Raw genomic sequence first — 16002 nt, 5'->3', positions numbered from 1 at the left:
CCGGCAGCTCTTTCAACTTAGCTACAGGTCTGGTGTAGGTTCGCCCTTGGACGATGACTTCTGCCGCTCTGACCTTCCCATCGGAACCAGTAATCACTCTGCTCCCACGGCCGGCCGGCCACGGAGCTCGGGGTAGTGACTGGTCTATTATCATCACGACGGTATTCACTGTCAGGTTGTCCCTGTCTTTAACCCACTTCTGACGGGCTGGAAGGGATGGTAGGTAGCGTAGGAGAAAGCGGGCCCAAGACTGGTCGATCAGTACTTGGCTGTGTCTCCACATCCTCCGTCCGTTCCTCTCGTCCTGTCTGTACACCGTCTGAGGAAGGGCCGGGTCCGGCCGCCCCATCAAGAGGTGGTTTGGGGTGATAGGTTCGATGTCAGCTACGTCGCTTGGAGCGTAGCTGAGGGGCGTGGAGTTCAGAACTCCTTCTTCTTGGGCTCTCAGGTAGGCCACTGTTCCGTACGCCACTTCTGAGGCGTCGCTGAAGACGTGCAGGTCTGTCTGACACTTCTCCAGTCACACAGTAGGGGGGAAGTGACTCCGCGGGATGGCCACCTCGCGGAGTGATACAAGTTCACCCTCCCACTCTCTCCATGGGGTAGCTAGGTACTCGGGTATGGGGTCTTCCCAGCCCTGCTCCTTGGCCCACGGTTCTCTCACAGGCATCTTCGCCCGCTTCAAGAGTGGGGTTGCGTATCTGAACACTCCGTCGACCTTGACTCTCGTAGTCTTCTGATCTAGTAGAGCGATGGCGTATTTGTCCTCTTTGGGCCGAACCATCTTGCGTTCGGTCTTGAATGGCATCGCGTCTAGTGTCCATAGCCTCTCAACGGGCTGTAAGAGAGTGTTGTCTGTGTCGCTCACCTTGGTGTAAAGGCAGCGGGTGGACGTTGGTTGGCTGGCAGGTCCGTAGAGGGGGCCCTGGAGCGTCCACCCCAGTCGGGTCTTAACTGCGGCTGGGCATCCTTTGGGTCCGATGTGGGCCGCCTTGGTTGGGACAATGAGGTCCGCGTGGTCGGAGCCAATGAGTAGGGTCGGTGTAGCTCCGCTGATGAGCAGTATGGGCAGTTGGCGTAGGTGGTCGTACTTCTCCATCAGCTGTGGGATGGGGTAATCGTAGCGTGACAAACCTATGTCGTCGCTCATGAGCGCTGTGCTGATGCTGTATCGCTTCTCAGGGTGGTCGATCGCAGCAATGGTGAACGAGACGTTTTCACCTTTTATTGTCTTTAAGTCTCGACTAATGGTACGGAGGGTCATCGTCTCCTCTGGGCCCCGCAGGTCCAACTGGGTCGCGGCGGAGGCGAGGAGGAGTGTCTTCTCCGACCCGTCGTCGAGGACGGCGTAGGTGTTGAGTACCTTGTCTCCGTGGCTGAGGAGTACTCGTACTACCTTGATGAGCACTCTGGGGCTTCCACTATTCGCGGGGTCGATGTGGAGCACTTCTGTTGGTGAGTTGCCTTGTAGAGCTAATCTTCGCTTGTGGGCCTCACGCAGTGTATCGCAGTAAGCGTGGTCCTGCGTGTTAGTCTTACTCCACTGATCAATTTCGGCGGGGGTCAGTTTCTTGTATGCGTCGCACTGTGACTTCCAGTGTCCGCTGCGGCAGTAAGTACACCAGGGGGGGGGGCCAATGGGTCTTCTGTGGTGGGTAAATATTCCATTCCCCTCTGGGGGGGGGGGGGGGGGTGTATGTGACTCTCATGTTGTGGATAAATATTCCATTCCTCTGTGGCGGGGGAGTTGTGACTCGTCTGTGGTGACACCGACTCGGCCTGGTACATCACTGTGATGGGCCTACTTTGGTCTCCTGGTGGGCGCTTGTTGCTCTCGTGCAGTACTTCGAGGTGGGCGCCGTCACACTTGCCACACTTCTTCTTAAGGCGGCATTCTGCTGCCATGTGGCCGCGCGCGCAGCGGAAGCAGCGGCGGTTATCTTTAAGCCACTGACTTACTTCGGCTGTAGTCAGTTTCTTGAATGCTTCGCATTGTGACAGCCAGTGTTCACTGTCGCAATATTGACAGGCAACCTTCCATTTCTCCTTGGCGTGGGGGTTGTGACTCGTCTGCCGTGACACCGCCTCGGCCTGGTGCATCACGGTGATGGGCCTGCTTTGGTCTTTAAACCTTCTCGGTCCCTCTTTTATGTTCGAGCCACCCCATGCGAAGGTGTCTATTCTTAGGCTGCTAACCTCCCTGGCTAGGAAGTCAGCAAGGTCCAGGAGTGTCTTTTCTGGGCCATTCGGGTCACGATAGTTCCGTTGCCGCCGGAAACGTTCTTGGCGGAATGGGGGGAGCTTCTCCAATATACGCTCCACGTTGGAGTTGGCGTACAACTCGTACATCCCCTTCTCTCGTTGGGATCCGAGCATCCCTACCAGGGATTGTACCTTGACGGATAGGTCGTCCAGGGCTCGGTTGTCTCTAGCTGGGGGGAGACGTTCAATCTCACGTATCTCCTGAATGACATAGTCCCATGTACGTCCATAACGTGCGTCGAGGGCCACCAGGGCATCAGAATAGGGAGTCTGTGAGTTGGAGTATGCCAGCGCTATGTTGTGCGCTCTGGTTACCTTGAGGTGCTTAAGGAGGATGGCATACTTGTAGGACTCGTCCTGTACTCCTGACATAATTGTCTCTAGGCACATGCGCAGTTCGGTATACTGCGCTCTGTCTTCTCTTGTGAAGTCTGGGAATGTGGGTGTCCCAATGTAGGAGGCCATGGATGGCTGTGACACTGATGCGCGTAGGGGGAGAGGCAGGGGCCTCCTTGGCGAGTCTCCCTGTGCGTGGGGTCGTTGGGTCGTGCTGGGTGGGAACCAGAGACCGGGCCCCCAGGCACTGTTCCTTGGTGCTGGCTGTTGCTCAAACTCCCCACTGGGATGGGTTGGGGGTTCATAACGCAGCGTGTCGGGGCTGAGATCAGGGCTGCACTGTTCCTCCTGGTCTGAGATGGGTTCATGCGTGTGGGCTTTCTGTCCTCCCTCGTCCTCCGCTAGGCTTTGTAGTCGCTTGGTTAGCTTCTCTGCAACGTAAGCAGGTTCTTCCCGTAGGCTGGGTCCCGTGTAGATTGGTCGGGGAGGGGAAGGTGCCCTCGACCCTTGTTGTGATGATCTCCGGGAGCTCCGGGTGGAGGAGTGGGGTGTCACTCTCTGGAGCGCTTGCTCCATCATTTGTGCTTGTAGACGGTCTCGCTGTGCCTCGCGTTGCGCATTGGCTGCGTCACGCTGTGCATTGGCGCGGTCTCGCTCCATGTTTTCTTCAGCCTGGAGGCGCCTCTCTTCCAGTCTGATGGTCATCGCGGCGTCAGCCTGGAGGCGACTCTCTTCCAGTCTGAGATGTTCGCGCTCACTCTCTCGTTGCGCCTGGAGGCGGTCACGCTCACCCTGGAGGCGGTCTCTTTCAGTTGAAGCTGTCAGCGTGGCGATCAGGACTTGCGCTAGCCTCTGGTCGGCCTCGCTTGGGGATGACGCTGATGATGGTGATCTGGAGTTGGCAGGGCTTGGCGATGACCTGGTCTCTTTACGCGCTCCGAGGTCCATCTCGGGGGCGCTGTACTTTATCTTCTCCCGCGCTCCGAGGTCCATCTAGGGGACGCTGTACTCTTTTCTCCGGTGCGCGCTGAGGTCCATCTCGGGGGCGCATTCTTTAACCTCTTGCGCTCCGAGGTCCACCTCGGGGGCGCGGTCTTTATCTTCTTGCGCTCCGAGGTCCATCTCGGGGGCGCGGTGGTCTATGGGCATAGTCAAGTCATGTCCCGCTTGTCCCCCCCGTGAGCTAAGTCAGTTTCGCTTAAACCAGCTTGGGTCTCTACCAGTGGGGCTGACAGGTCGATAAGGTTGGGCATACTTAAGCTACTAATTTTATCCATGCTTAACGTCCTTTTAGATAAGCTAGGAGGTAGATCTACAGCGTAGCTCTCCAAGTGGGGAGGGGGCTGACGCTGGCGCCTAGGGCGCTCTAGTGTGGGAGAGCCGTTTGGAGAGTGTCCGCCGCTGGCCATATTATTATTAATATGATTATTATTACTGATACCCTCCGGCTCGAAGGACCAATTGTAACTGAGGGGTTACAAAACCCGGACTGTATTAAAGATTGTTTAGATTAAACCACTACTAAATATTATTACTTGCCAGACAGTACAGTTAGTTAAATATGGCAGACACTCAATAGACGGCACGGGGACAAAGAGATCACGTTTACAGTATTTTAATAGCAATATCAATATACAACTGAATTAGTACGTTGCTCTTTTAATAGTGAAATGATAGTAGAATGTCAGAGTATCAAAGTCAAGGGGAATGAATAATTCCTAGGTTAAGAATACTCGACCGGAGCTCTGCATGAAGTGAGAAGGCGATACAGGGCAAGTGAGGGGGATAGCTGAAGACAATGATTTCCCCCACGGAGTGGTAAGCTCCAGAGGAATTGAAGAATAGTCGGATACTCCTGCGGTCACTGAAGAAAAGGGGTTCTCGTACGGATCCAGTCCTTGTAATCCAAGTGCCCGATGGCAGGGTTAATAGCTCTTAATCCAAAGCCCGATGGCAGTGATGGTAGCTAGCTAGCTTCGTTTGCATTAGAAGCTAGCCCGATGATGGTCTTCAGGGGTAGTTAGATCCAAACGCTGATGGTCTTAACTATGCTCTTCTCCACGTTACTTCGCTTACACAAGTCACTATAATACACCAACAATGGTTCTACAATATTAGGGTCGTATCTAAGTAGCTACTAGCTATCCGTAACGATACACCGCGAGTAGGCTTCCACTGCTCACATGTCCACTCGTTCTGCTGTTAGGTTACTTCACACTTCACCTCGTGTTCTGATACTCGTTACGTTAAGTTCACACACAGCTGCACATTAGATTAGGTTCACACTTTCACTTGCTGGCTAGGTTACTGCTGCTTGCGCCATCTACAATATATATATACTCAGAGTGATTTCTAGAGCGCAACCGAATTACTTGTCCGGAATCAATGCGCCGGCTAAGGGCATGTCCGAACTTGCCCGGACACGTCTTTGAACTTGTCTGGGGGGCGCGACTGCTGGCGCCGCCAATGTCAAGGGCGGTGTCCAATGAGGCGAGCGAATAATACTATGATTCAAACGGAAGCTTAAAGGTATATAGCTTATATATATAAACAATATACAAGTTATACAAAATAATAAACGTAGATTCTCAGTGTTAATCTGGCCCTTCAGAACAATATGCCCAGCTTCGGGCAGCGCTATTATTTAAGAATATGTTGACTGTATGCCCAGCCTTGGGCAGTGCTATTATTTAAGAATACGTTGACTCTATAAAAAAATAATAATAATAATGATCAAAAAAAAATTTAAAAAAGTATTCTATAATTTTTTATTTTTTTTTACCTTCAGGTGGGGGGGGGGCTCGAGTTTAAATCTCGCACAGGGCCTCGCATTTCTCCCAGACGGCACTGTATATATATATATATATATATATATATATATATATATATATATATATATATAGTATCTACAGATATAAAAAGGGTTAAATGCAGGTACGGTATGTACAGACAGAGATGTGGATATATAAATAATATATATATATATACAGTAATAATACATACAGTATATACAGCATGTCCTGCATTATAGAGAGTTATATGGGTTTACAATGCATTACAGTGTCAGTGTTCATTTTCTGTACACAAATTATCCAATAAATTACAAAAAAAATTATCTTTTCACCCATTCCTTGTGTGGCCATGGGTGGTGACGTGATTAGGTGAAGGGGGAGGGTAAGTAACAGGTAACACAGGGTGGCGCAACGCATGCGCATACTGTAATAGACTACTGCACTTCCGCGTTACATGGAGCTTGTGAGGGGAAGGGGGGAGAGAGCGTGGCCGTGGGGGATAAAATGAATAAATGTTGATTAGAGCCTTGACGTACGTTGTTGTAGGCTGTAGCTACCATAGATATATATACTATAAATAAACTAAAGCTACCACTTATTACGTCAAGGCTCTAATCAACATTCATTCACGCCCCCCCCCCCCCCTCTCATAATATTGTCACAAGGAAAGAAGATATTACCTACCTGGGTTCCATCCTAGAGGCAAATCTTTCCTGTGACAAAATGGCATCCAATGTAATAAAAAAATTCAACCAACGAACTCGATTCTTGTACCGGATCTCCTCACTGGTAAACAAGAATACCCTGAAGACTCTGGCAGGAGCACTCATTCAAGGGTACTACGACTATGCTTGCACCTCATGGTACCAAAGCACCTCAAAGGCGCTAAAAACAAAATTACAAACATCTCAAAACAAACTGGTCAGACTACTGCTTGACCTTACTCCTAGAACCCACCTCACCCCTGCCCACTTTGACAACCTAGGATGGCTTAGAGTAGACGACAGAGTACAGCAACTTGCAATGGGCCTGGTCTACAAGATACACTACACGACCAAGGTACCCATGTACATGTCAAAATACTTCCCAAAGGTCAGTGAATACCACGATCACAACACCAGAGGGAGCTCCACAAATCATGTTAAACCCAGATTTGGCTCAAACAAGGGACTAAACACGTTTCGCAATTATGCCACATCAATGTGGAACGCCCTACCCAAAGCTGTAAAGGAATGTGAATCACTACCCACTTTCAAAAACACTCTCAAAAAACACCTACGGGAGACTGCAATTCGAAACTGGCCCCTGTAAATGTCCTAACACGACCCCATCCAATGTACAGTAAATTACCAAGTATGGTCTTGTATCACAAACAGTACTGTATTTGCAAATCTGATATGTCATAAATGTATAGATGTAGCAGTACTGTCTATCTGTATGTCATGTATGTCATATATGTTACGATGAATTTAAAATGGGGGACCCTGATGTAAACAAGACGAAAGTCTTTCTCTTGATTGATTGATTGATTGAAAAGTTTATTAACAGATTGCAGAATGGGTACAGTACAGTACAGCTCAATACATACAATTGTTAAGGGGATGCAGACCAGAGAAAGACTTTCGTCTTGTTTACATCAGGGTCCCCCATTTTCAATTCATCATAACATATATGACATACATGACATACAGATAGACAGTACTGCTACATCTATACATTTATGACATATCAGATTTGCAAATACAGTACCGTTTGTGATACAAAAGTGTCCAGAAAAAGAGTGTATATACATTTGGCGTAGAAACTGTACATTGGAGGTGGGGGGGGGGGGGGGGGGGGGGGGTTGGGTAGGGGACACACAGACATTTTACACTGTACATTGGAATACTGACAAAGCCTTACTTGGTCATTTACTGTACAACTAGGTTAGGACATTTGTAGGGGCCAGTTTCGAATTGCAGTCTCACGTAGGTGTTTTTTGAGAGTGTTTTTGAAAGTGGGTAGTGATTCACATTCCTTTACAGCTTTAGGTAGGGCGTTCCACATTGATGTGGCATAATTGCGAAACGTGTTTAGTCCCTTGTTTGAGCCGAATCTGGGTTTTACATGATTTGTGGAGCTCCCTCTGGTGTTGTGATCGTGGTATTCACTGACCTTTGGGAAGTATTTTGACATGTACATGGGTACCTTGGTCGCGTAGTGTATCTTGTAGACCAGGCCCATTGCAAGTTGCTGTACTCTGTCGTCTACTCTAAGCCATCCTAGGTTGTAAAAGTGGGCAGGGGTGAGGTGGGTTCTAGGAGTTAGGTCAAGCAGTAGTCTGACTAGCTTGTTTTGAGATGTTTGTAATTTGTTTTTTAGTGCCTTTGAGGTGCTTTGGTACCATGAGGTGCAAGCATAGTCGTAGTACCCTTGAATGAGTGCTCCTGCTAGAGTCTTCAGGGTATTCTTGTTTACCAGAGAGGAGATCCGGTACAAGAATTGCGTTCGTTGGTTGACTTTTTTTATTACATTGGATGCCATTTTGTCACAGGAAAGATTAGCCTCTAGGATGGAACCCAGGTAGGTAATTTCATCTTTCCTTGTGATAATATTGTCACCCACTGCAACCGAGAAGCCGTCGGTCTTGCTGAGTTTGTTATTTGAACCGAAGAGAATGGACTCTGTTTTTGCCCATGTGTAATGATAGTTTGTTGTCGGCGAGCCATATGCAGATTTTGCCTAGTTCCGAGCTGAGGGCTTTTTCAACCTGTAACTTGTTCTTGTCAGAGACCAGCAGGGCTGAGTCGTCCGCAAACAGGAACAAGTTGCAGTCACAAGCTGATGACATGTCATTTGCATAAATTAGGAATAGTAGCGGTCCTAGTATGCTTCCTTGTGGAACACTACAGCTCACTGTGAGGGGGGGGGGGGATAGGGTACCGTTTACTTCCACCATCTGTTCCCTCCCCTCCAGGTATAGGATAGTATCCAGCTCACTGATAAACTATCAAAACCAATTTCTTTTAGCTTATCAATCAGAATGGTCTGCATCCCCTTAACAATTGTATGTATTGAGCTGTACTGTACTGTACCCATTCTGCAATCTGTTAATAAAGTTTTTAATCAATCAATCAATCACTCCCACGAGCTCAAAATACCGGAAGTGTTGCGGTGGTCTGTTGACTAAACTGGCGGCAGAGCAGTTCGCTTGATTTCCCACCAGATGGCGCCAGAGCTCTTTGTGTAATTGTGCAGCGCGAGAGAAAATGGTCATATTGCCTTTTAAATTAAGATTATGTACCAGGCGAGGGTAAAAATATGATGTTTTCCTTCATTGTATCTCCATTTACTCTGGAATGGTAATATATGTGGGTTTACTTACACTGGATTCATATGTCCTAGCTTGTTACCTATCAAAGGAGACCAGAAACATGCATATAGGCCTTATGGTTCAGGAGCTATCATGATTCATTTGGGGCATGTAATTTCGGACAGGAGGCCTGAAAAATATGCTTGGTAGTGTTATAAAAGATGTGATAGCACACATTTGGAGGAAACTGCTACATTGCTATCACATCTTTTCTAGCAGTAGGGGTGTAATACCTTCCCAAAAATCACTATGAAAGTTTGTCCCCCAAGATGGTAACGACCAACCCTACTGGCTCACGGCCTATTACTTTGTCTAAAGAAATGCAACGGAGTCCTTTTGGGACAGTATCTCGTTTAATAATTTAAGATGAATTTACTAACGGATTAGATAAAAATGTATTGTCATTATACAGCACAAAGGCAGTACAATGAAAAGAAGTTTGGCATCGAGCATTTTATTTGATATTAACGTTAGTGTAACTGAGGGGTACAATTCCCTGACTGTATTGATAAGTATGGTATCATTAAACCACTACCGTTTATGTACTTTAACTACTGGCCACACAGTACATGATATAGATATGATGAACACTTTCCCACCTGATGAAACGAAGTCCACACAAATGTATAAATCGAATATTTTATATAGCAAAGGGTATATACAACGTTCACTTAATGACATTTATGATTTGAATGCACTTGTAAGGCAAATGAGTATTCGTAGGCAAATCAACATTGAATGTCCAATCTCTGGTTACGCAGGGAGCAAGTATACAACCTGGTTCTTTAGGGAACTATAGCGATGGTACTTAAATGATTATAGCTGGATACACTAAAGGGGGGTCCCGCTGGTTGTAAGTCAGTAGGGGGGGGGGGGTTAGGAGAGCCGCTGGCGATATCCCATCTGGCCAACGATTTCTTGGGAGAATTCAGAGTGCTGAACACGGTGCCCACAGAACCTCGGTCCACAGATGAATACAGCTGGGCCCTCTTGTAGACGGTAGCTGCCGGTCCACAACGAAGAGACGTGAGGCGACCTCACTCGGGGTAGAGCGCCGTCTCACCTGGACTCCTCTCGGGGGGTAGTTCCAACACTCAGCAGTGTTGGCTGTTATCCATGGCATAATCAAAGCACCCAAAGCAAGTAGATAATCCAAGCCGTGTAGGGCTCGCCGTCGTCCGGGTAAAGTAATCCAATGTACAGGTCCACTCGTCCTGGCCCAGAACTCCTCGGATGAAAGCACCACACGTGGTCTGCCCAGCCTGGTTAAGACTCTAGATAACGCCAGGAACGATGGGGGTACTGCTCACTTTATAACTCTAACCGAACGATGCACCATACATAATAGACTATTATTAACTTAATAGAAATACGTCCCACTCGACGGTATAGTGCCAAACTATGACAATTCAACTATTAATCCACACGATGTCTCAATGCCTATTCTGAGGCCAAGTAGGCCATACTGCACCACACGTGGGTCGTGGGTGAGGCTTCACGTCTGTTACTAGGTTGGAGGGTAAAGGACTAATGGACTAAAAGAAAGTTCTACTTTACTTGCGCCATATATATATGCGCTGTGAACAAATAGTACCATTCGTATTTCGCCAGACGTATTCCTACGCGGAACCGGGCTTGTAACGACATGTTCGTCGGCACGATTGAACTTGAACCAAGGGGCTTGGCTGCTGGCGCCAGGTTCTTGTCCAATGGTAGAATGAAACTATTATGGGCTGTTAGTAGACTAAAGGGATATTCAGTGTATATGTACAAGGAATATACAAGGGATATCAAACGATATACAAATACTATTAAATATATATCCATAAATAAATATATATATTCGGTTTAATCTGATCCTTCACAACAGTTAGACAACGTTAGAATAAAACAATTTATTTATTTATTTTTACAAAAAGTCAGCGACAACTAATTGTTGACACCAAGTAGTAAATAATAAATAAATAAAGATACTTACTAATGTTGCATGTATTCGTGTTTAAAGCATCAGCCAACGTCCTTTCAATTGACGACCAATGTCCTTGACGCCGTCGTCCTTAAACTTGATCAACTCCATGATCTTTACTCCATACGTTATATATAGAGTATATATATGGTTATATAGAGACTTTGAAAGACGATTTCACACGTTTAATGAACACACTAGACAAACATCAGTCTGTGTCCATCAGTGGACCAATTGCATGCTTTCGCAGAGGACAGGAAGCATTCAGTCGACTCCTAAATTTTAATTCATGGTTAGGGGCTGCATGTCTCGTACACAACCTGAAATTCATTGACAACTTCAATGTTTTCTGGAATAACCCAGAACGTTTTCAAAGAAATGGCTTCTTCCCAAATCGCTTAGGTTCAAAGCTCCTATCAGCAAACATGTGTCATGCCTTGATGGCCTCCAAGCTCATACCAGCACGAGAGATAGTCATGAAGGACACAATCTCACCACGGATTACAGCAGCACAAGACGTCCTGTCCCCCCCCCCCCCATATCACACAAGGCCATCTCGTCTGATCAAATGTCCCCGAAAGCACAGGACAGTCAGTACGGTACAGAATAGCACAATTGCCATGCCATCTCTCAGAACATACAAGTAATCCTAACCAGCCAATGGCATGGTGAAAAATATACACCATCAATGCGTTTACCTGCTATTAACCTCAGGGCCATCACGGTCAAGCCAAAGCAGACCTCCTCTAAAGAAGTCCAACAAATAAAATTAGCTTTCCTAAATGTCAGATCACTGAATAATAAAACTTTCTTAGTAAATGATCTGATTAAAGAAAATAACTTAGATTGCATCTGCCTAGTAGAGACATGGCTAAATAATGACACAGCTACATCAATAATGATAGAAGCTTGTCCACCAGACTATAACTTTTTTCAAATACCCAGAAAAAATAAAAGGGGCGGAGGAGTTGCAGCAATCTTCTCCTCAAAACTCTTGTTTAGAATCACAGAACTAGGCGAGTTCATGTCAATGGAATATCTTGCCATTGAACTAAAAACAGAATCAACTATTATTGTCACAATATACCGCCCGCCTAGACACTCACCAGTATTTATACAGGAGCTCTCTGAACTGATCTCACTATGTGTTACCGGATATGATAAGGTGATCCTAAATGGAGACCTGAACATCCATTTTAATAAGAAAACAGACTCCAAAACTATGGAACTAAAAAATCGACTGGATAGCTTTGACCTAATACAGCATATAACAAATGCAACTCACCGGCTTGGGAATACACTAGACTTAGTTATAACAACAACTGGGCTAAGCATAACAAATATCTCAATAACTGAATTGCCTCTCTCCGACCATCACTGTATATTTTTTGATACTCAAATAACCCTTACTAAAACAAAAAAAGAAATCATAGTTAAAAAGAGGCTCCTAAACAACAAAGCTGAATCAAAGTTCATTGATCTTATCAGACTACATGAACCTGCACACAATCATGACAGCTCTCTAAATGAAATGGTAGAAAATCTCAATGATGCAATGTCATCTATATTAAATTATGTCGCCCCATTAAAAACGAAAAAGAAGAAAACTAGAGCCTCGCCCTGGTTAAACTATAATACGGTCAACGAAGAAAAAAGGAAATGTCGTGCAGCGGAGCGAAAATGGAGAAAAACAAAAACCACCATATGCTGTGATATATACAAAGATGCTTTAACTGCTTATAATAAAACCATCCGCTTAGCAAGGAAATATTACTTCTCTAAAATCATTACAGAAAATGCTGGAAACTCCAGAATCCTCTTTTCCACTATTAATGTACTACTCAACACTGCCCCTACACCTCCTCAGTCATCAACGGTTAAGTGTGAAGAACTTGCACTATTCTTTAACAACAAAATAACCTTGATCAGGGCCAGCATTACTCATGATGGAAATAAAGTTGATTGCGGCAAACCATGCAATGTAACCATGAGAAGTTTCACATGCATCACATTAGATGTACTCTGCAAAACTGTCTCAGAATGTAACTCCTCCACCTCAGACATTGACCCTATACCTACAGCTTTCTTCAAACGGGTATTTAATAGTGTTTCAAGCCCTGTGCTAGATATCATAAACACTTCCCTTAGGACTGGTATTTTCCCGGATGCCTTTAAAACAGCAGTTGTAAAGCCATTACTAAAAAAACCTAACTTGGATAGTAATGAAATGGCAAATTATCGTCCAATATCCAACCTACCATTCATTAGTAAAGTACTTGAAAAGATAGTTTCAGTTCAAATAAATTCCTTTCTTGAAGAAAACAACATCTTAGAAGAATTTCAGTCAGGATTCAGAAAATATCATAGCACTGAAACTGCCCTCACCAAAATAATCAGTGACCTCAGACTAAACTCTGACGAGAATAAGATCTCCATCCTTATCCTGTTAGATCTCAGTGCAGCATTTGATACAATCGATCACGATATTCTAATCGATCGTCTTGAAAACCATGTCGGTTTCTCAGACCATGTGCTAGGCTGGTTTAAAACATACATCAGAGGGAGGAAATTCTATGTTAAACTAGGAGATCACATGTCTGATATATACGACAACAACTATGGAGTTGCACAAGGGAGTTGCTTAGGTCCTTTACTCTTCTCCCTTTACATGTTACCGCTGGGTGATATCATCAGAGAACATAATGTAGATTTCCATAGCTATGCGGATGATACACAACTGTACATATCTGCTGAACCAAATGATACAGCGATTAGCTCCATTACAGACTGCTTACTGGCAATAAATAAATGGATGAGTAAGAACTTCCTGAAACTAAACGAGAACAAAACTGAAATTCTAATTATCGGCTCCAAAACTAAAAAAGAAACATTAATAAAGAACCTGGGGGGACTAACCCCTTGGATCAAATCTGAGGTCACTAGTCTTGGGGTTGTCATAGATTCAGAACTGAACTTCAATTCTCATATTAGCAAAGTGACGAAAACATCGTTCTTCCATCTCAGAAATATAGCAAAAGTACGACCATTTATTAATCAGAACGATGCTGAGAAGCTAATTCATGCATTCATATCTAGCCGGTTAGACTACTGTAATGCACTTTTCACAGGTCTCCCTAAGAAAACCACAGAGAGGCTTCAGCTAATCCAAAACTCTGCAGCCCGACTGCTAACTAGAACCAAAAGGAGAGAGCACATTAGTCCAGTCTTAGCCGCTTTACACTGGCTTCCTGTAACATTTAGAATTGACTTTAAGGTCCTTCTCCTTACATACAAAGCTCTAAATGGACAGGGACCTAGCTACATCGCCAACACTCTAATAAATTACACACCAGCAAGAACACTGCGATCATCAGCTGCTGGACTACTAGAGGCTCCCAGAAGCAGTCAAAAGAGGATCGGTAATGCAGCCTTTATCAACTATGCCCCAAAACTATGGAACAAACTACCCCAAAACATCAGGGAAGCCAACTCGCTAGACATCTTTAAAAGACAGCTTAAAACTCTCTTTGCTCAGGCATTTCACTGATAGATATCTGCTACCACCTAGTGGCAAGAGGAAACATCAGGGATATCCTGACACAACTTGTATTTATTCTTACCCTGCCTACTCTTTTACACTGCCTATCAAATTCATGTGTCGGTTAATGCACTTTTTACTTCTTACTGATGACTATTTTTAAACTGAATCATTTTAAACTATTCTTATTATTTGCTATGCTCGCTCATGCCTGTATTTTTTATGTCCGTCGGTTATTGCACTTTTTAATTACTGAATAGAGAGCCTATTAGGATGCTAGATCCTAATGTGAAACACTATGCTTATGGCAGATCAATCAGCATGGATTGTCTGTAAACTTTAATACATGGCAGTTTGGTTTGTTAGAACAGACTGTAATCTTATGCTTATGGCAGATCAATCAGCATGGCTTGTCTGTAAACTTTAATACATGGGAGTTTGGTTTGTTAGAACAGACCGTAATCTTCACTTGCTTATGGCAGATCAATCAGCATGGATTGTCTGTAAACTTTCACTTGCTTATGGCAGATCAATCAGCATGGATTGTCTGTAAACTTTATGCATTGTTGTCACTTGCCATATCTTACTATGCTCGCTCATGCCTGTATTTTTTATGTCCGTTCTATTTTATAATTTTTATTTTATTTTATTTTTATTTTACTATTTTTAAACTGAATCATTTTAAACTATTTTTACTATTTGTGTTACTGAAAACTGTAAGCGGAGAGCCTATTGGGATGCTAGATCCTAATGTGAAACACTGTGATTCTACCTGTCTATCTTTTTATGCTCGCTTATGCCTGTATTTTTTACTGTTGTGAAGCACTTTGAACTGCAACCTCTGTATGAAAAGTGCTATACAAATAAAGTTATTATTATTATTATTATTATTATTATTATATATACGTTATATTCCAATATTTCTTGTTGGTCTTCCGTGATTCCAAACACAGCGAAAAACAATTCAACGTTGGAAGAGGGATGTCCCCCAGGTGTCTCGATGATGTGCAGTCCTGCAATTTACTATGCAAATGACCACCTGGAGCATGTGGTACACAAGGGGTTAAGTGGGGGAGGGTTCAGCCAGAGCCAGGTTCAACTCAAATCAAATTTAAAATCAAATGTATTTGTAAGGCCCGACAACACACGTTACTGTCCCCATGGGCCAGACACGTCTTCTTTAAGGCCCGACAACACACGTTAATGTCCCCATGGGCCAGACACGTCTTCTTTAAGGCCCGACAACACACGTTAATGTCCCCATGGGTCGGACACGTCTTCTTTAAGGCCCGACAACACGTTAATGTCCCCATGGGCCGGACACGTCTTCTTTAAGGCCCGACAACACACGTTAATGTCCCCATGGGTCGGACACGTCTTCTTTAAGTCCCGACAACACACGTTAATGTCCCCATGGGCCGGACACGTCTTCTTTAAGGCCCGACAACACACGTTACTGTCCCCATGGGCCGGACACGTCTTCTTTAAGGCCCGACAACACACGTTAATGTCCCCATGGGCCGGACACGTCTTCTTTAAGGCCCGACAACACACGTTAATGTCCCCATGGGCCAGACACGTCTTCTTTAAGGCCCGACAACACACGTTAATGTCCCCATGGGCCGGACACGTCTTCTTTAACACTTTGAGTGCCAACGACGAGATTTCTCGTCCTAACTCGCCATGCGTTGAGTGCCAATGACGAGATTTCTCGTTATTTAATCGTTATTTATTTTATTAGCGATATCCATTCATT

General features: G+C 45.0%; 1 protein-coding gene across 1 annotated transcript in view; it reads left to right on the top strand.

Moving 5' to 3' along the window:
• Positions 1-620: 620 nt before the first annotated feature.
• The window catches only part of LOC311247894 (acidic mammalian chitinase-like), a gene marked incomplete at both ends in the record, with an annotated part of 28959 nt that continues 13577 nt past the window's right edge, over positions 621-16002 (top strand). The window contains one exon of the mRNA XM_084338870.1: positions 621-697. Coding sequence (XP_084194996.1) covers positions 621-697 — 77 coding nt within the window. The remainder of the gene's footprint in view (positions 698-16002) is intronic.

Source organism: Notolepis coatsorum (assembly GCF_963971535.1).
Source record: "Notolepis coatsorum genome assembly, contig: SCAFFOLD_265, whole genome shotgun sequence".
Lineage (NCBI taxonomy): Eukaryota > Metazoa > Chordata > Actinopteri > Aulopiformes > Paralepididae > Notolepis > Notolepis coatsorum.
Note: the sequence above shows the minus strand (reverse complement) of the source record. Positions and strands in the feature narration are given on the sequence as shown.